This window comes from Epinephelus lanceolatus, chromosome 17 (genome assembly GCF_041903045.1).
Source record: "Epinephelus lanceolatus isolate andai-2023 chromosome 17, ASM4190304v1, whole genome shotgun sequence".
In the NCBI taxonomy this organism is placed as follows: Eukaryota; Metazoa; Chordata; class Actinopteri; order Perciformes; family Serranidae; genus Epinephelus; species Epinephelus lanceolatus.
Window position 1 is genome coordinate 23,628,811 of NC_135750.1, and position 19,802 is coordinate 23,648,612.

Genomic DNA, 19,802 nt, shown 5'->3' on the forward strand with positions numbered 1-19,802 from the left:
GTGGACTGTCTCCCACCATCCATCTCTTTAACTGAAGTCACATCAAATCAACAGCATGTTTTCAGGGGCTAGACTCTTACTTTCATTTCAAATAAAAGAAATGGGATACCTTTTATATTGTGGCCTACAGCTATCCAATGTAGCCTCGTTGTCTCTTCTCGTCTTGGTCGATTTTTCACCACATCGCCTGTCTCGCCACTCAGCCTCTTCAAATCCTCTGAGAGGACGATTCCTTTGGCTTCACAACTTGTCAGTGAGGCTTCCAAACCTCTTCTTGTCAACTACTTTAACTGGGGAGTTTAAGAAAGTTGCTTCTGTCCAGCTTTCCATCTTGTTGGAAGACCTTTTAAAGTAGTGTAGAAGAGTGTAACGTTTCACCCATCTTGTCAGACAGCCTTGTCAGTCAGCCTCGTCAAATCCTCCTCAGAGTCCTTTAGCTTCACAGGCTGTCACAGTTGAGGCGTCTTTCCAAACTTCTTCTTGTCAGACTACTTTAACTAGGCAGCCTTTAAAAAGTTAGGTAAGTTATAATTTTTAAAGCCTTAAAGATTTAGTGTGTAGGAGTTAGGGGGATATATTAGCAGAAATAGAAAACAGAGAGACCTCTGCAGATAATTTGGCTCCCAGTAAAAACCACCTGAATGATGAACACTGGAGGAAATCTACCTAGAAGGAGTTTCAGCTGCTTGCAATCTGCAATCCTTGCCAACAGATGCCACTAAATCCGACACATTGTTCCTTAAATGCAGTGGTTTCCAACTGGTGCAGCCACGGGGTCCAGATTTCGTCTTAGTCATTAGTTCAAGGTCCACACAGTTTAATACATTTGGCATCATACTTGTGTTTAGCCATGTCTTAGAGCTTGTTTGCTGTCTCTGTCAAGTAGCTGTCTATTAGTCACTCAGTCTACAGCAGGAAATGGCACTGGCTCTACATACTGTGTCAGCAACCGTAGCCAGCAACCCCTACACAACAAGCAGCGTTGGAAAACACCTTTTTTTTTAAATGTGAAACAGCTTTACTCAGCATTTTTACCTGATTGTATCACCAGGTCTACTTGTTTGGAGAGGAAGGGACCTCTGTGGATACTTCAGGTCCTGGTAAAAACCTCATGAACAATGAACACCGAAAGAATCCAAACAGGGAGAAGTTTCAGCTGGTTGCAATCATAGACTGTAAAAATAATGGATGTACCTATATGTCACCCCTTGGTTTGTAGACTCCTGTTATGAAGCCTCGAGTTTGGCATTTCAGCCGTCGCCATCTTGACTTTTTGGAGCCAAAAGTGACCATATTTGGGCATGAGGCTGGTGCTGTGGAGGAATGAGGGGCTGATCGAACCTAGAAGCTGAGGATACTATCAGCAGACAGCCTGTCACTCAAAGTGGCCCGCCTTAATTATGCGTAACTTAAAGCCTTAATAAAAAGTAAACGGGTGAGTTATAGAAAAAATCCCCCCCCCCCCTGTACAGTTGTCATGAAGGGGGAAATTACCGTTAGAGACCAAAACGGGTCTATGGGGACTGACTTGCTTCTGGAGCCAGTCTCAAGTAACTGTTCAAAGAACTGGCTTCATTTTTCATCTCTGAAGGTTGCTGCTTGGTTGCAATCTGCAATCCTCACTACTAGAAGCCATTAAATCCCCCTAAACCTTACACAGTGGACCTTTAAATAAAAGACCTAACCCTTAAATAACATAAAACAACTTCACTCCTCGGGTTAATAGTCTTCGCTCTGCTTCTTTCAGTAACCGCTGATAAAGGAAAATAGTTTTCAAGAACTATCAGCGGGACAGATAAAGTGTGGCAGTTTGTCAGCCGACTCTTTTGTCATATAAACTGCAGGAAAAGTACAAAGGGATTCATGTTTTTAAACTAAGTGGTGCAGTGCGGGAACCACTGAATAAATGACAGCTTCCTGCAGCACCTAGTGCAAGAGTTGTATTGTTATTGTTCCACACTAATATTGTAATGGACATTTACCAGAGATTGGGACTAAGTCGTTGTTTTGTAAGCAACAAGTTAGTCTGCAAGTCTTTGCACTAAAGCCCCACAATTGCAATTTTTATTTTATTTTGTCAAGTCAAGTCTAAAGTCATCAAACTTGTGCCTCGAGTATGAGCTGAGTCTAAGTCATTCGTAGTCTGCACCTCTGATCTCTGACATGGACTGTAATACAAAATTCTTTATCATGACAGATTTCATTCCTCAGCTTCTTTGCAGCCACAGTGACAGGAAGTGAAATGATTAAAAACCAGAAATGTGTTGACATCCTGAGAAATACCATGGCAGTAAAAAGCTCCTTCAATAAGCTTCTTGTGTAATACTGAGCTGTATGTAAAAATACAGGCTGAACCTTGTACATTTGTTGAATATATGGTGTCAAATGTCACGGTCATCAAGATTCCATGTACAATGAACTGATGAAACTGTAAACACTTAAACCATAACCCTGTCACTAAGTACACGCTTTTAACAATCTTCCACACTTAAAGACATTTTTAACACGTCAAGGCTCCCGCCATGTTTGATGCTAAAAACACTGTTCTCTCTCTGAAAGGCTGCCATTTATCTTCAGAAAGACAAACAATAGTACTGTTTGAGATGCACAGACCGTTGCTAGCTCATTTCCAAGGCTATCTTGTAGCTTTGTGAATGGTTTGTATTGGTGTGTACAAAATAAGTGGAGGATTCATGGGCTGTAACATTGATATTCAGTGTGATGAAACTTGCTTCCTACCTTGGCACAGCCGACTGTGCGTGGTTTATCCTGCTGCTGCCGTTTAAGCTCAGGTTTTTGAATCATTGCAGCTAACATTATGCAGTGAGGTAATCATTAACATATTTTAGCTCCAGTTAATTAAGTGCAGTGCAACCAGATGGTTAAGCTGTAGAGGAGAGGCTGAAGAGAGCTCTGAGTGCTCTCTGTCAGACAAAGGTGAGGTGTTATGTTATGCCGTGGCTTGGGGGAGGAATGATTTCCTGTATTGGTCCTTGTAGTGGCGAAGCTGTTATCAGTCTGTTGGAAAAAGAGCTCTCCAGTATGTGGTGAAGAGGGTGGTCAGGATTATCAATGATTGATAACAGTTTGTTCAATGTCCTCCTTTCCACCACCGCTTCAAATGAGTCCAGTTTGCAGCCAATCACAGAGCCAGCTTTCCTAATAAGTTTACTCAGTCTATTAGTCTCACCGGCTCCGATGCTGCTTGGGGGAGCAGCATCGGGCAAAGTAAAGTGCACATTGGCCACAACAGACTGATAGAAGATCTCCAACATCTTGCTGCATACACTGAAAGATGTCAGCTTCCTCAGAAAATAGAGTCTCCTCATCCCCTTCTTGTACACAGCATCGGCGTTGGCCTTCCAGTTCAGTCTGTTGCCTAAGTGAATACCTAGGTAGTTGTAGTCCTCGACCATGATGATGTCCTCTCCCCATATGCACAGGGGTTGAGAAGCCGTCCTCTTCCTTCTGAAGTCGATCACCATCTCCCTGGTCTTGGCCATGTTCAGCAACAGGTGATATCTTCCAACCCACTCCACAAAATCATCCACCAGTGCTCTGTACTCCTCCTCCCGTCCATCACTTATACATCCAACCACTGCAGAGTCGTCAGAGAACTTCTGCAGGTGGCATGACCCAGAGTCATACTGAAAGTCTGTGGTGTACAAGTTGAAAAGGAAAGGAGCCAGAACAGTCCCCTGTGGAGCTCCTGTGCTATTCATATCCATAAAGACTGGAAACAGAAGGAAACAGCTAGTCTGGTTCTGTCTGCCAGAAACAAATCCACCTACCAGCACCTCTGAAGCTCATCACACTTAACCCTGTTAGTTTAATTGGAGCACAAACTGAAGTGCAAAATGAACACATTGATATTGACAGACGTTCAGACAGCCAGTAGCCACTCCAGGAAGTGACCATGGCCAGTCTAGAGGTAGTCACATAGTGTAATGTGATTTTAGCATCTTTCAAAGATATGCTGATTAAGTCTGTGTTTGTACCCAAAAAAAATGGAATTTACTGCAATTTATTGGATTTCTACCTTTAAGTGATGTGAGTTTGTCAAAAACATTCCTTTACTACAGTCATTTGTTTACCTCTACATACAGTATAATCTAATCACTCAGTACGTTTACAGGGACAGTTTAATTCCACTTTTAATCGGAATGAAAGGCCATTCCGATTAAAAGTGGTCATGTAAATGGTCATTCCGATTGAAAATTAAATCCGATTAAAGGGGGTGGTTTATTCCGTTTGTCATTCCGAATGAAAGAATTTTGTGTGCATGTATACACTCATTCCTCTTTAAGTTCATTCCGGTCTTTCTGCACATGCTCGTTTCCTTGCCCTTCTGGTGCGATGACATATATAGCGCGCATAGCAACAGGCTGCATAGCAACGGGCTGAGACAGAGCAGTCAGACTCGTTGCACTCACCGGTTTCCATTCACCACAGCACGGTCTTCTACCTCCCTTCTCCTCCTCAACAGATGAAGCATTAGCAGAACAAGGTTGTTGTTATACTGCTGCTTCAAGAATATAGGCAAAACACGCCCGAAAAAGGCACTAAGAAAGGCGTCGTCAAGCATCTTGTTATCCGGAGCGAGGACTACAGTGTTTTCTTCCGGTAAATGTAAACACGTAACATCCGCCCCGCCCCGCCCCCTATCCAATCAGAAACCTTCCCTGCCCCAAACCTTGCGCAGACCTGAATAAAGGCGATTAAACTGATTTCCCATGTAAACCCTCATTCGGAGTGAATATTTCTCATGTAAACTACCTGGAAAAACTTTAATTCCGAAAGATTTCATTCAGATTTATTTCATTCCGAATGAGAAGCCGTCATGTAACCGTAGCCACTGACACTTGTTCTTATTCTTGTCATAACCAGAAAGTAATGTCCTCTCTTTTGACTCCAGAGGCGTTTATCAGCTGAACTCCACAGTTATTTAAAAATAATCCAGCAGTATAATAAATGTAGGCTGGGTGTTTTTACTAGTCTTTGGTAGAAATAAATTGTGTGGCTATAATTAGCAGCATGAGAACACCTATTTAAACAACACATTCTCACTCCGACCTTGCATATCGTAGCTTGGTCATAAGCTTTCTACACTGACATATGACGTGCAAGGTACCCTGGGTGCATTTGACCAAAACTGACAATCTATGACGCCGAGTCAGCTTCTTCAAAATACACTTCTGTTTTCACAGGAAATGTACAGTTTACTTACAGTCTCTGTCAAAATAAACACACTACGTATGTACGTACAACACCGCAAATTGATGTTTTTCTCTTTCAACAAACGCACATGGCTACAGTTAGAGAATGTGGTTAGGTTTAGAAAAAAAATCACAGGGTTCAGCTTTACATTCATACGGGAAGCAAACACCAGCCTCTCGGGTGAAAGTTAGTGATTGTTGGATCCATCCACCACCCCTCCTGACCATTCTACTCTGACTTTTTGCCCCCTTAACTTAAATCATTGTCCAACTGAGTTTCCCCCTGACGCCGTCTGCGCCCAGCCACATATACTGACATGAAAGGACGTCTTTTTCATTGGTGTCTGACACAGAAGTCACTGCCCAAGCGTTGGTGTTAGATAACTGGAATGAGACTAGTTGATTTAAAGGTCCCATATTGGAAAAGTCAGATTTGCGTGTCTTTTTTTTAGTATCAAGCAAACATACAGTAGGTGCTATATAAATACTTTGAAAGTATGAAAACCCTCAGTGCACACAGTCCATATTCAGAAACTGTGCCTTTAGACGAGCTGTCAGGATTTTTTTGAGATTTTTTTTTATGTCGAAGTTGTGCTATACAGACCGTTTCACGCTTGAAACTTTAATATTCTAAATGGGTACCTCTGCATGTCCTGTTGAAATGTTTCGCAGTGTATTTTACTGACATTAACTAACAGGAAGTAAACACTGACCAAAGCTGTTGTCCAGCAATATAAGTGACAGTGACAGTGGAACAGTGCCATTAAAGTCAGAAATGCTAACCATTCAGAGCAGACTGGACTTTTTTGGGAGGGGGACCTGAATAGACAGGCGCTAAAACAGAGTGTTTTTGGCCAGAGGGTGAATACAAATAAATTCAGGCAGACAGTGTTGGTAAAAAAAAATATTTCTGAACATTAATGTATGTAAACATGTTCTAGTAGAAACACAAAATACAAGTATGAATCTGAAAATGAGCATTATGACCTTTAAGATAAGATAGAGAAAGGAAACTTAATTAAATGAGTAAACAGTCAAAAAAGCAAAATATAATAACAACAGACTGGATGGCTGAATTCACATTATGGCAGGTAGGAAGTGCTGATATTGCACAGTTAAGTATCAATGAGTGATTATTATCTCCATTGGTATGTGCAGACAACTGGAAGTTGTTGTGATGTTGCTGTTGGTTGTGAAGTCTGACAGCAGGGAGGACCTGTATCTCTCTGTCACACACTGCAGGTGACGCAGCCTGTCACTAAAGGAGCTGCTCAGTGCTGTCAGAGTGTCCTACATGGGGGATGATAGCTTAGCCATCATTCTCCTATCTCCCAGGACAGAGCTGACCTTCCTATTAACCAGTCTGTTACGTTTCTTCCTGTCAGCAGACGAGATGCTGTAAATTGTTAACTTGTGAGCACAAATTCATCAATGATTAATATTAATGACAACAAACATGGGTATTGGTCGTGTGTGTGCAGCTGAGACACGCTCCTTATGGACATGCTGTAGTGTCTGAATGTGATCACTGTCAGCTGACATACAAACACAGTACTGTTCCAAGAAATTATTGATTATGCAATCTGCATAATGTGACAGCCCACACACTCGCTCTGCTGTCCGTTCAGGCCTGTTGCTGTCGTCACCGGTGAGGCTGATGTCTCTCTCTGCCGCCCCTGCCTCTTTCCCGCTCTGTTTCTCTCCTAATCCTAATTGTGCCGGCATCTCACCCCTCTTCACAGTGAATGTGTGATTTTATATCTGAGTCATATGTATCTGCTGGGTTTAGATCCTGTGGAGCTGCTTCATTATGCTCCCCGCAGATCTTTTCTGGCTTTGATTTAACTTCACCACAAGTGTAAAATACAAGAAAAATGGTATAAATATTTCTGTTTGATTTGTTTTGACAACAACAATTACACTTTCTATTTTTTTATTTAGTTTTTCATTTCAGTGAGTAAAAGACTTAAGAGCCACAGCCTTAGATCACCATAATTACAAGTGGCAGATTGAAAATACAAAAGATGTAATATAATATCTCTGTCTATATTCCTGTATCTCTAAAGAATATGTGTCAGTTATAGAGAGGTAAAGAATAAAATTCACTGTGAGTATTATTTGACAAGAGCTGTTGAAGGGAAGAAAAGCAGATAGGATCAGTCAGTTAATTTGAGAGAGACACAAAACACATAAGCTCCACATAGATATGTAAAAATTAATTAGGAAAGAAGTACCTGAAAGGAACTTTGCAGCTAACTATACTTTTTATTTCTTTCTTTTCACTTTGCACAACAGCGTTTGCTTTGTTTTATATTCCTCTTGTTGGTCAAATTTGACAAATCCAAAATTTCATAATTAATTCATAATTCTGTGCTTTCCATTTAAAGTGATCTGAATTCTGTGTTTTACAGCTCAAGCACATTTTGTCATGAGGAAAAGAGTGTCTAATCATGTGATGGATTGATACAATTTCAACAGTTTAATAAGAAAATTATTTGGATGTAACACAACATTGCACTTTTAAAAAAGTTTTCATACAGTTATAAAACAAAACATTTCATCGTTTTGTAAAATAAAGTGTTTCACATCTGAGCTTCACATTGCTCTGCTCTAAATGTTGCCATTGCTCTGCTCTAAATGTTGCCGTTAGCCCATCAACATCACAAATAGGTCTTAGTGAGCATTCATTAATATGATTTACTGCAAGTTGGCTACTCTGCAGTTGGTTATTAAATTTTTTTTTAGTACTCTAAGTTTGGAATGTTGGTGGTGAAAGCAAATGAATTGTCCAGACATTATTAAATCCTTTATTTTCCTCCAAGGCTTTCCCTTTTTCGGATATGACTTCCATAGCTGGCCTTGTTAGAGAGACTCCAGGCCACTGCTAGGCAAGGCAAGGCAAGGCAATTTTATTTATATAGCACCATTCATACACAAGGCAATTCAATGTGCTTTACAAGGGAAATACGTTAAGATAAAACATTAAAGGAACAACAGATCATTAAAAACAAAAGCTAAAAGCAAGAAAAACAGTGCAGAAAATGCATTTAAAAAAAGCAAACATAAAGCAAAAGCAACAGCAGACAAATATAAAAACAATAGCTACAGATTATCCTAACAATAAGTTACATATCTAGTTCACTGGTAAGCTGCAGTAAATAGTAATGTTTTAAGCCCTGATTTAAATGAGCTGACGGTTTCAGCCGACCTCAGATATTCTGGAAGTTTGTTCCACAGGCAGGGAGCATAGAAACTAAAGGCTGCTTCACCTTGTTTGGTTTTGATCCTGGGAACACTGAGTAAACCTGTTCCAGATGATCTGAGGGGTCTGGATGCTTCATAACGTACAAGTATATCAGAGATGTATTTAGGCCCGAGACCATTTAGTGCTTTATAGACAAGTAACAAGATTTTAAAGTCTATCCTTTGACACACAGGAAGCCAGTGCAGTGATTTAAGCACTGGTGTAATGTGCTCCACTCTCTTGGTGTTGGTGAGGACTCTGGCAGCAGCGTTCTGGACGAGCTGCAGTTGTCTGATTGATTTTTTACTCAGGCCTGTAAAGACACCGTTACAATAGTCCAGCCTGCTGAAAATGAAAGCATGAACAAGTTTTTCTGTATCTGGTTTAGACAGAAATTCTTTTATTCTTGCTATGTTTTTAAGGTGGTAGTAGGCTGATTTAGTAATTGTCTTAATGTGATTATTGAAATTTAGGTCTGAGTCCAGAACTACACCAAGATTTCTGGCTTGATTTGTAGGTTTTAGTGTCATGGCGTCAAGGTGAGCACTGACTACTGATCTTTGTTCTTTGGGGCCAAAAACAACTATCTCAGTTTTTTCTGTGTTTAGTTGTAGAAAATTCTGGCACATCTACGTATTGATTTCGTCAATGCACTTATTTAGAAGATGTAGGGGACTGTAGTCATCTGGTGACACTGTTATGTAAAGTTGTGTGTCATCTGCATAAGTATGGTAGGAGATGTTATGATATTCCATAATCTGAGCAAGAGGGAGCATATAGATTGAACAGAAGAGGTCTAAGAATGGACCCTTGAGGAACTCCACATGTAATCTTTGTTCGCACAGATTCATAAATGCCAAGTGACACAAAGAAATCCCTGTCTTGTAAATAAGATTTAAACCAATTTAGCACAGTGCCAGAAAGTCCCACAAACTTTTCTAGTCTGTTGAGCAGTATCTTATGGTCAACTGTGTCGAATGCAGCACTGAGGTCCAGTAATACCAGAACCGAAATCTTTGATGCATCACTGCTCAGATGAATGTCATTTAAAACTTTTACAAGTGCAGTCTCAGTGCTGTGATGTGCTTGAAATCCAGACTGAAAGGCATCAAAGATATTGTTTTGCTCCAAGAAGGTGTTAAGTTGCTGAAAAACAACCTTTTCAATGATCTTTCCTAAAAATGGTAGGTTTGATATGGGCCTGTAGTTATTTATTACTGAGGCATCCAGATTAGGCTTTTTTAAGAGAGGTTTAATGACTGCAGTCTTCAGGGCCGTTGGAAAAAGGCCTGACTGAAGAGAATAGTTGACTATCTGTAGTATATCTGATGCTATGCAGTTAAAAACATCTTTAAAAAAGCTTGTAGGCAGAGTGTCAAGGCAGCAGGTAGTGGACCTAAGGTTTCTAACTATGTCTGTCAAAGTAGCATAATTTAATGGGTGAAAAAGTGCCAAATTAACTGGAGTAGTCTCATGAGGCACAGGTGAAATAGCCACTGTGTTGGAGTTACAGACTTTCTGTCTTATCTTTAAAATCTTGTCTGTGAAAAAAGAAGCAAAGTCATTGCATGCCTTGGTGGATAGCAGTTCAGGAGGGACTGACGCTGATGGGTTTGTCAGTCTGTCAACAACAGTAAATAAAGTCCGTGCATTGTTGTTTATTTTTAGATGTCATAATGAACCTGGAGTTTGGTTTTTCGCCACCTGCGTTCTGCTTTTCTACATTCTCTTTTTTGAACTTTTACCTGTGTGGTGTTCCTCCATGGTGGTTTTTTCTTACCAGAGACAACTTTGACCTTCATGGGGGCAATATTGTCCATAATATTCATAGCTTGCTACCGAAATTCAGCAAAACTTAGAGAACAAGGCACTAGGTCAAAGACCTATGAGGCACATTTTAGTTGATGAAATGTTAGGCTGCACATTTTTACAACTGTAGAATGCAATAATCACTCTAGGCCTGCAACAATGGCAAATGAAAATCTGAATGTAAAAAAAACAAACAACGTTATTCATATAAGCCAAAGGAGAGGGTCTAAAGAGCCAGAGGTTGTCTCCCCCTGACTTAGCGTCTCATAGGGTCTCTTCAACATCACTGCAGGGTTCAACAATAACGCTCATTGTCAGGATAATTTTTTTCTAGCAACCCAACTTAAAAAATAAAGCAACTTCCCCCAAAATTGAATGTGATCTCTTAATTTATTAGGGACTTCAATAATTTGTTTTATACTTCCTTTGAGTATAATCCACATCTTACATACACCTTATTTTAATCGTCAGATACCGGGGCAATCCCAGTCTGGCAGCAGCTGGTTTGACCATGAAGATGCGAGTGATGGTTAACTTGATGCAGAGACATCAGATGCTGCCACTGGGTGACCCTAGAAGCGTAGGAGGACAGATTTCAGCAAGCACAGCTGGCCGAGAATTTTTTTTTAGTCAAGCTATAATAAGCCGTCACTTGCCTCTCCGTTGTCAAACCAGGTTGGAGACAGACACTTGCAGAGCAAAGTGAAGTTTTGGGAAGTGGAAAAGACATCATGATGTCACTTGTAAAGCATCGTCTGGAAAATTATTCAGCTGTATTTGTCATGTTAAATGACTGGTATTTAAGATGATAGTATTCTTCATTGTAAGTAATCCTTACCCTGAGGAGTTCTGACCACTAGTAGCACTATAGAGCTTTTTTTTTAAGTGGTTCTCTGTTTTGTTTTATGTGAGCACAAACAGTAGTTTCACACTATTCAACTGATTGGCAGGTTGCATTAATTCACCAAATAAATGCAGGGAGGAAGACGACACGAATGCAAAGGATTGAATTACTTTTATAAATGAGCTTTGCAGATGTGTCATGAGGAGGGAAAGGACACACACTCTATATTTGGGTGAGTTAAAATATATCTTTCGTTTGTTTTCAATTCAATTCCATTGGGCACCTTTAACATTAAAGAAATAAACACAGCAAGCTCGAGCAGATGTTTCAGAGGTGCTGGCTCAGCCTTCCTTGGCAGAGTTGTGTTAAGCCTCAAAACAGAACAAAACAAAGCATAGTGACACAAAAGAAGAGAAACATTGCTCTGCGCTTGATCATGGTGATTGTATGCGACACCAGTATCCTGATCCGCCTCTATGCTGCAGTGTGCTTGTTTCTCTGAGTGCTGCTCTGTAGCATCTCATGCAATAAAAATAAGTTTCAACTTAAAGACAGGTTTCTATGCTGCCCAAATGCTGTGTGTAACTAAACTATGTGCCGCCCCCACGTTTGTACAAATCCTGTCTTTAGCTTTAATCTTGTCCAGAAGGAAGAGCCTCACCAGCATACATGTTTCTCAAATTTACTTGAAAGTAGACAATATTCTGCTGCCACATCTGCCACAGCTGTCACAGCACCTTCTCCCAGGATAAAGCAGCCTTCTTGACAAGTCTATTAAGTCTCTTCCTGTCAGCAGAGGAAACGCTGTTGCCCCAGCAGACCACTTTATGGAAGATGGATAATCATTTATGGATAATTGTTAACTACTGGGGTGTTTGTGTGACGATCCCTGTGATGTTCACCTCATGGCTGTGAGCCATTATAACGAGTATAACATGAGACTGACTGGTATGAACCAACACAGTCTGCAGAAATTTGTATTTTGGATGTGGCATATGCAATATTTGATATTAAAGGGTCGCCGGATGACACTCAGAGCATTAACATAGCATGTATGTGAACATATGGTGGAGTAATGGTGTCCTGAGCAGAGAATTAGCCTTCTCTGTGGTTTGTTTTGGTAAGTCGGTTCAGCCATGCCTGCATGTTATAGCATGTGTTTATCCCACTGGCTAGCTCATTGCCGTGGTGGTTCTTGCTTGTATCGGGACAGTCTCATAATAGGATCTGAATCACACATAGGGCCCCTTTAAAGACCAGAGTTTTCGTCCTTGACAAATCAGCCAATACAGCAGACAACACATTGGCCTGAAGCATCAAAATTACTTTGATAAGCTGAAAAGCCATACCAAAATTGTTATAATAAAAGGAGTAAACATAGAGCAGGTGACTGAAGTCAGCATTCAATCCAGGAAGATAATTGTCAATTATAAATGCACAGTGAATATTCACCCCAGTGTAAACCTCAAGCTGCCACAGGGGGCAACTAATTTCAAGCAATTTCACTGTGGGCTGAAATGAGTTGAACTAGAAAGTCTAAATAAAAACCAAGTAAAATGGTTTGGAAATTGCTGCTGCTGTCCCTTTCTCCTCTCTGTCTTTATCTGAAAATGCATGGACCTAAAAACCTCTGTGTCTGTTCCTGTTTCAGGTGGAAAGCAAGAGTCTCGAAGATGTCGGCAAGGATTTTTACAGTTCAAAAGGCCAAGCACGGAGAGAAGAGAAGAAGCCTGAAAGACGAGGTCCATTCACAGTATGTGACCTTCAGATAACAGAACCTGGAGACCAGACGAGTCCCACAGTGAAAGATGCCTCAACATGTTTCGGTCCAACGCAGCGGCGGAGGGAAGCTTTTGAGACTCATATTTAAAACATTTACCCTCAACCCTCTTTTGTTTTTTATTAAAACAATTATCTGCTAAGGCACAATCAGCACTAAACACCACTACACAGTTAAAGAAGCAATGACAAGTTAATTGCACCTTGCCTGAATTAGTGAATGAGTTTATAACCAAATGTGCAACAGTTAACAGCAGCTGACAACAAAGGTTCGATAAGCCTTACAGAAATAATAAAAATGGAAGCAACAGATAGTTCCCCATTCCCACAGTTACTGCTGCTGCGCCTGTCAAACTGTCCATTTTCTTGCGGCACTTTCACAGTTTGCAGTGATAAAAGGTGGCAGATTTACCACTTTAAATTCTTTGTGATTTTTTAAACTATGGGGGCTTTGTTTCAGACAGAAGACACTGCTTCAACATGTGGAGAAATCCAACGTTTGACAGCCCTGCTGTGCCTTACTGCTTCTAAACTATGTTTGGAAAGTTGTTTTTTGGGGGATGGGTTTAGTGAACAGGGAATTGGTGCAAAACATCAAACAGTGAAGAAAGAGAGTTTAGCTGTGCAGGATTTTCCTAAAGATAAAGCAAACAACTGAGCGAACATCAGGTTGTTTCAGTTGCTCTCAGTGAAGATGTCCTAACCAGCTCGTGTGTCAGTGATTAGGCTAAGTGACATTTTGCTTGTTTGAAAAACTTCTCAGCCTGGTACTACTTTGGCAAAACTTTGCACACCTGCTTACAGCCAGGCTGCACTGCCTGCTTGAGCAGTGCGTGACAAATACCTTGCCGAACTGCTGCAGCTTGCAGTATGCGATGTTCACACAGACAGGGTTGCTGCTGCAGTGCTGCCCAGTCTTGGTGGCTGAAAAATGAAGCCAATATGGAAGTGCCAAAAACTGCAGTTCTTTGAATGGCCACTTGAGGCTAGCTCCAGAAGCCAGTTAGTCCCTGTAGACCTCCGTGTTAAAATGCCCAACTTTACAGCAGGAATAAACATGTTTACAGCCAGATACAAAAAACAGTTTTGGTCTCTATAACTAATGATTCCCTTTATGACAACTGTACAGGGGATGGATTTTTATATAACTCATCTGTTTACATTTTATAAAGGCTTAAAGTTACGCATATTTAAGGGTAGGCCGCTTTGAGTGACAGGCCGGCTGATGATAATGTCCTCGGCTTCTCAGTCGCTCCTCCACAGCTTCACCCTCTCATCCAAATATGGTCACCTCTGACTACAGAGGTCCAAGATGGTGACTGTTGAAATGTGGAACTTGAGGCTTCAAATCAGGAGTCCACAAACCAATGGGTGACGTCACAGTAGCTACATCCATTATTTTTATAGTCCATGGATGCTAATGCAGAGCTGTCTGCTGTTATAAGTGTAGTGTATTATCATTTACTCTGAAGCTTTGGAACAGATGACCAGTAAGGGGCCCAGGGTCAAAAGCATATATGGTCAGGGTCAAGAAGATATTTATGGCCCAGGGTCAAGGTTTGGTGAAGTCCAACTAGGGTGACTCTCTGTTGTGTAACAGACAACAGCGAGTCTATATAATGGGGGTAATTTGGGGCTGTTTTTCAGAGCAGTTCACATTGGCTTCAAACCCTCTCCAAGCATTCTAGATGCTTGATAGATGCTGTACTTGTAATAAACCTTTTGTTTATGCAAGCAAGACGGTGTCATCGGAGTCTCCTTCATCATCTTCACATCATCGCTATTTAATAAACAACATAAGTACTATATTTCCACAATGAAAAACCAGTAGTCCACTCATCTATGGAGCTGTGCAGACACTTCATTGTCAACAACACAGTCCTGCAAATATCTCACAATAAAATGCTTTGTGTTCTGTGACAGAATCAATGTTGTCAGAAGGCTTTTTTGTTGAAACAGAAATACAGTGTTGAGTTAAAAATAAATGTGTGACAGATATAGACAATGAAGCTGTAGTGAAAAGTGGCACAATGTCAATATGATTATCAAAACACCATTTCACTACCAAAAATCTTGACCATGAAAAAGACAAATTTTGCACACACAGTGCCCAAAAAAAAAAAGCAAATATAGTGAGGTAAAACGCCAAGTGGACAAACTGGGCTTGGCTTTCACTTTCACCACTGATACCTCTTACAAACGGTTACTGAGGTCAGTTACCTGCATAGTTAACTCTTTAAAGTAAATTAAAATCTATTTTGAAGTAGAAAAGAAAAATGTAAAACGCTTAACGTGTCTCGCGCTGTTGGAATTCACAAACATCATGAAGGTCATTGTTATAAATCCTTAAAGGAAAGGCTGTAATGTAATAAAGGGCATCTCTATCTCACCCTATGTGCTGAGTTTTTTATCCTTCTGTTGCTGTATATATATTTCCATATCAATAAAAAAACTTTTTGGGTTAAAGACATGCACGTCTGTTTGATAAAAGGTATGGGGGGAAAAAAGAATTGGTTTGCAGGCATTTTATTCATGAGTAGGATCTTTCAAAGAGCGTGATCATTTGATTTCTCTCTTGGATGTTCTGACACATCTAGTGAATGACTGCCGACCTCTCCAGAGTGTGCTGTGCCTCTCGACCAATATCAGCTGGGTTTGGCTCCAGCCCCCTTGCGACCCTCTCAAAGATTACTAAACTAAACCTGATTAGAAATCCTCTAAAGAAAGCCCACTCAAGCTTTAAAGGGGCTCCTGGAGAAACAAGAGTTAAAAGGGTGCAGATAATTGATGTACACAGCCTCCTGTGGACCTCACAGTGATGCAGGTGTCCAACAGCAAATGTGTGCCCACAATCAAAGTGAATGTTGCAGTGTTATAAAAATATCTCAAGCGGTAGCTAACAACCTTGACCTTGGATTCATCAAGAGCTGTCATTTTGTTGTTGCACTTAAGCTTCATTTATCCGTCAGCCACATTCAAAACATGGTTAGTTTTCTGTTTTTAGTCCAGATTTGTTTTTTGGTGTTCTTCTGAGGGAAAATAATATGACATGATATGACCAACCCAATCATAAGAATAAATGCTGGCATTGTATGTTTCTAAAAAACCCCACAGATATTTAAAATATGAATAAGGCAGTTGCGCAGTTTTGTTGTTTTTTTTTCATATTACTCAATTATCTTAATTTTATTGTGAGGCTATTATCAGGTATATTGTTGCTTTTTATATGACAAAGATGACACATGTAACACCCAAGTTCACTTTCATATAACTACAGGTGAACTTCAATAACGAAGCCAACAGTCAGTGTGGGTCTTTATAACCTGAGGCATATACACAGTTCTTTCAACCCCGGGGGTTGCAGCAGGGGGGTTAGGAACAGACTGTTTTAGCTGCTCATTTTCAGCTTGGAGAGCTTTTAGTTGCTCACGTAAGACTCCCAGTTGCTCTTCAGTTTCAATCATTTTAATGGTATACCAAACAAACCCTTTAAAGTCTCAGTAACTGCAAGTTTGGTTGAGAAAAATGCCAATGATGTAAACCTCCTCCTGGTCCTGTGACTTGACTGCAGACAGGGAGCTGTACATCTCTCCAATCTTCTGTGCTGATTGCCGTTTACTACCCTGATCTAAATAAGCACTGATATGGCCAGATAAATAAATCACCTATCACAGACCGACTGCTTCAAATCCTGCCGATAACGCCAAGTGTAACACCTGATTTCACTTTCATATAACTACAGGTGAACTTTGATAACAAAGCCAACAGTCACTGTGGGTCAAAATCCCATAGCAGGTTTTTATTAAATTCAGGGTCCCTAACAGCAATATTATAAAAGCAATGAAAAGTCAGAGCATCTTGCTGCAGTTGGTGTGGCGCACCAATCCCTAGGCTGGTGCACTGAAATATACTATATGTGGATAAAAACTACACACAAAGTAAACACCCAAACTACCAGTCACACACCAAAATTATATCACCACAACTCAACAAGTGAACTCTCACTGCACCAGCTGCTCCTGTGACCGGACGCCAACATCAACCACAGCATTTAAAAAATAAAACCTTATGTTAATAAATTCAAATTACTAAAATACAGAAAAGACAGTTTATAATGACTAACATAAAATATAATATTAAATAAAATCAGCACTTTGCCTCCCCTCTGCCACTTCCCCTGGACTGTTAGCACCCAGGCAAGCAACAAATGTTTTCTAACTGTATGGTTTGCCTAAAATGAACAATGACAACAATATAGTACACGATGAGCAGCGCTAAAATCATCCTGCGTAGCTGTCCCTTCATTGTGACATTGGAAAGTGTCACATTTATCTTGCAAGTGTACTCTTCTTCAACGTTTGGTTTACTTCCTGGATTTTTCCCTCATGGAAAATCTGACCAATCAAGAGCAGATTTCTCACACAGGCATTTTATCTGGTCCACATGTAAATGCTGTTGTTAGAACACGAACCAACTGTAGGCAATTATGCAACTTTGTTACAAAATTAGTCCCTGATTCGGACCAAAGCAAGCGAACTCTAGGTTTGTCACGGTGCAGGCATTTGTAGCATAAGGTAAAAAGATGGTACCCCAATTAAAAAAAGAAAAAGAACATGAACAGAGCAGGTTAGGAAAAGATTATGTTTTTTTTTAAAACACTAAATGCTGCCAGTGTCTCGCTAAAAAAACACCCAGTTGGTCTGCAGCTTGGTAGCTGTCCCGTCTGAGTGTGAAGCCATCCACCACCCCCTCCACCTCCTGATGACAAAGTCAGCTCATATACATGTATCAGAATTACGTCACTTAAAGCCGCTACAAGGAACTTTTAACTGGATATGCAAAAGTTTCTCGTTTCTGCTGTTGTCTGTGTGTGACCTACAACAGCAAATGAGACCATCGGTGTGAAGATAAGCTATTTCTATATTGTGTATACCCATACCTTTAGGAAACTGAGTCCGGGTCCATCCCAGGTCACTTCCAGGACGAAGCGAATTATGGCACTCAGACGGCACGCTTCATCTTACCTAGCTGCTTACATTTAGTGACTCTTATAAATAGTCGCTATTCCTCCTCCTCGACCCAACGTCCACGGGGAGTTAAAATAGCAGCAATCATTGGGTAAAAGTTCTGTGAAAGCACTGGACTCACCAACAGTCAGCCACATCTCAGTCACACAGAGAAAATCCAATCCTCGGGAAGTCAGGAAATCCTTCAGGATAAACGTTTTGTTCGCTAGCGATCTAGCATTTACCAGCCCAATCCTGGCAGGAGCCGGCAGGTCCACAGCATTAGCTGTCTGGGGAGCCACACACAGGGGCCGCAGGGCTGGAACACCTCATCTGGGCCAACGACAGGTATCAGCCAGGCGTCGACTGGGTCCAGCGAGTGCCAAGAAAAAAAGAGGCGAGGCACCGCCCCATACTCAGTCCAAGAAGCCGTGGAAGTGCTCGCCAAACAGGCCTTCAGCCTTACCAGCTGACCGCTGCGTTTACCCCGGCGGCAGTGGCGCTTACGCCGGAGAGGTGGAGCTGGGGTGCGGCAGAGGTGAGCTGGGATCCCCGATAGGAGCGGGGGCAAAGTTTTCCCGTCTTGTTGTTTCATTCATCCCCAAAACAAACACATGCGCGAGCCAGGTAAGCGTCTTTACGACAATACGCGCTAGAGCTCATGGGAAATGTAGGCTTCATTCCGGCAAAACACTACCGCTTTTGTCCACAGGGTCGCCAAAATCAACTCAAAATGAAAGTTCCTTGTAGGGGCTTTAAATGTTATATGACATATAACATGTAATGCCAACATTTTCTTTTGGTGACTAAGCTGCTATGCTGTTAGGATCTCTTCGACAAGCAGCAGGATTCAGGATTCTTCACTGGTTGATTCGACAGGATTTGAGCTCTGAAGAACTGATGGATGAGTATATTTGATCACAGCTGGCTGGATTAGAGGCGGATCAACTCTGGTGTAGAATCTGAGGATAACTGACGTGTTTCAAGCTGTAAACCAGCACAAACTCCTCTTCTTCACCTCCTTCTATAAATGCTCCAGTCCTCCTCGTGGGTGTCCAGATCACAGGAGAGGATCTGTCAGTCAAGAACTTTCAGACTTCCCATAACAGTAATATTGGGATGACTGTACAGAGGATCAATCACATTTCACTCATTTTTTTTTTGCCTTCTTATGCCCCCGAGCCCTTGGAAACATGTGCACACATAACAGTCAACACCAAAGCACAAAAAAAGACTGCGATCATATTGACACTCTACAACTTCCTCACAGCATGACAGGTTGACTTTATAGAAGCATGAGGGGGTGCGGAAAATGTAATTTATGGTTCAGACATACACAGTGATATTCTGGTACATTACACAATATGTCTCTGGCTCTGCTGTAGTGCTCTCAGCGTCAGAGAGTCATGCTGCTCTCTTGTCAGATTTACTTTGACTTTTAAGTTTTGGCTCTAGCGGTGTCTTCACTACTCTGCGGAAAATATTTAAATGTTTTGTTATTTGACTTTACAGCACCTCACTTTATTTTAGCAATGTTAAGTATTTACAGTATGGCTGGGTAGAGAGTGAAAGTGATGTGCAGATAAAACAAAGGACACAAGGCCACATTCCTCTTGTTGCCCCGGAAGACTATTAACTTGTTCACAGCAAAGGCAAAATCTTCCATCCACCATTTGCTGATAAATTCATGGTTGGCATTATAATTTTATTTGTTGTCACACCTGTATGATTTGCTGTTTTTTGAACAAGCCTGAAAATGACAAAGCAATCAAACATGTAGCTATTCAAGGTAACAACTTCCATTTGATAAACTCTGCTGATCATACAACGTCACTCAAGCTGAATTTTGTTCCTGCCTTTCTGTATTTGTTCATGCGTGTTTGATTCCAATGTGAGCTCTGTTA

The 19,802-nt window shown here is 41.0% G+C and overlaps 1 protein-coding gene across 3 annotated transcripts in view; it reads left to right on the plus strand.

Moving 5' to 3' along the window:
* Positions 1-15,281, plus strand: part of mlip (muscular LMNA-interacting protein) — a 46,046-nt gene extending 30,765 nt beyond the window's left edge. For all 3 annotated transcript variants that reach the window (XM_033613981.2, XM_033613982.2, XM_033613983.2), the window contains one exon: positions 12,765-15,281. In XM_033613981.2, the coding sequence (XP_033469872.2) occupies positions 12,765-12,983 (219 nt within the window). In that variant the 3' untranslated portion in view covers positions 12,984-15,281. The remainder of the gene's footprint in view (positions 1-12,764) is intronic.
* The last annotated feature ends 4,521 nt before the right edge of the window (positions 15,282-19,802 follow it).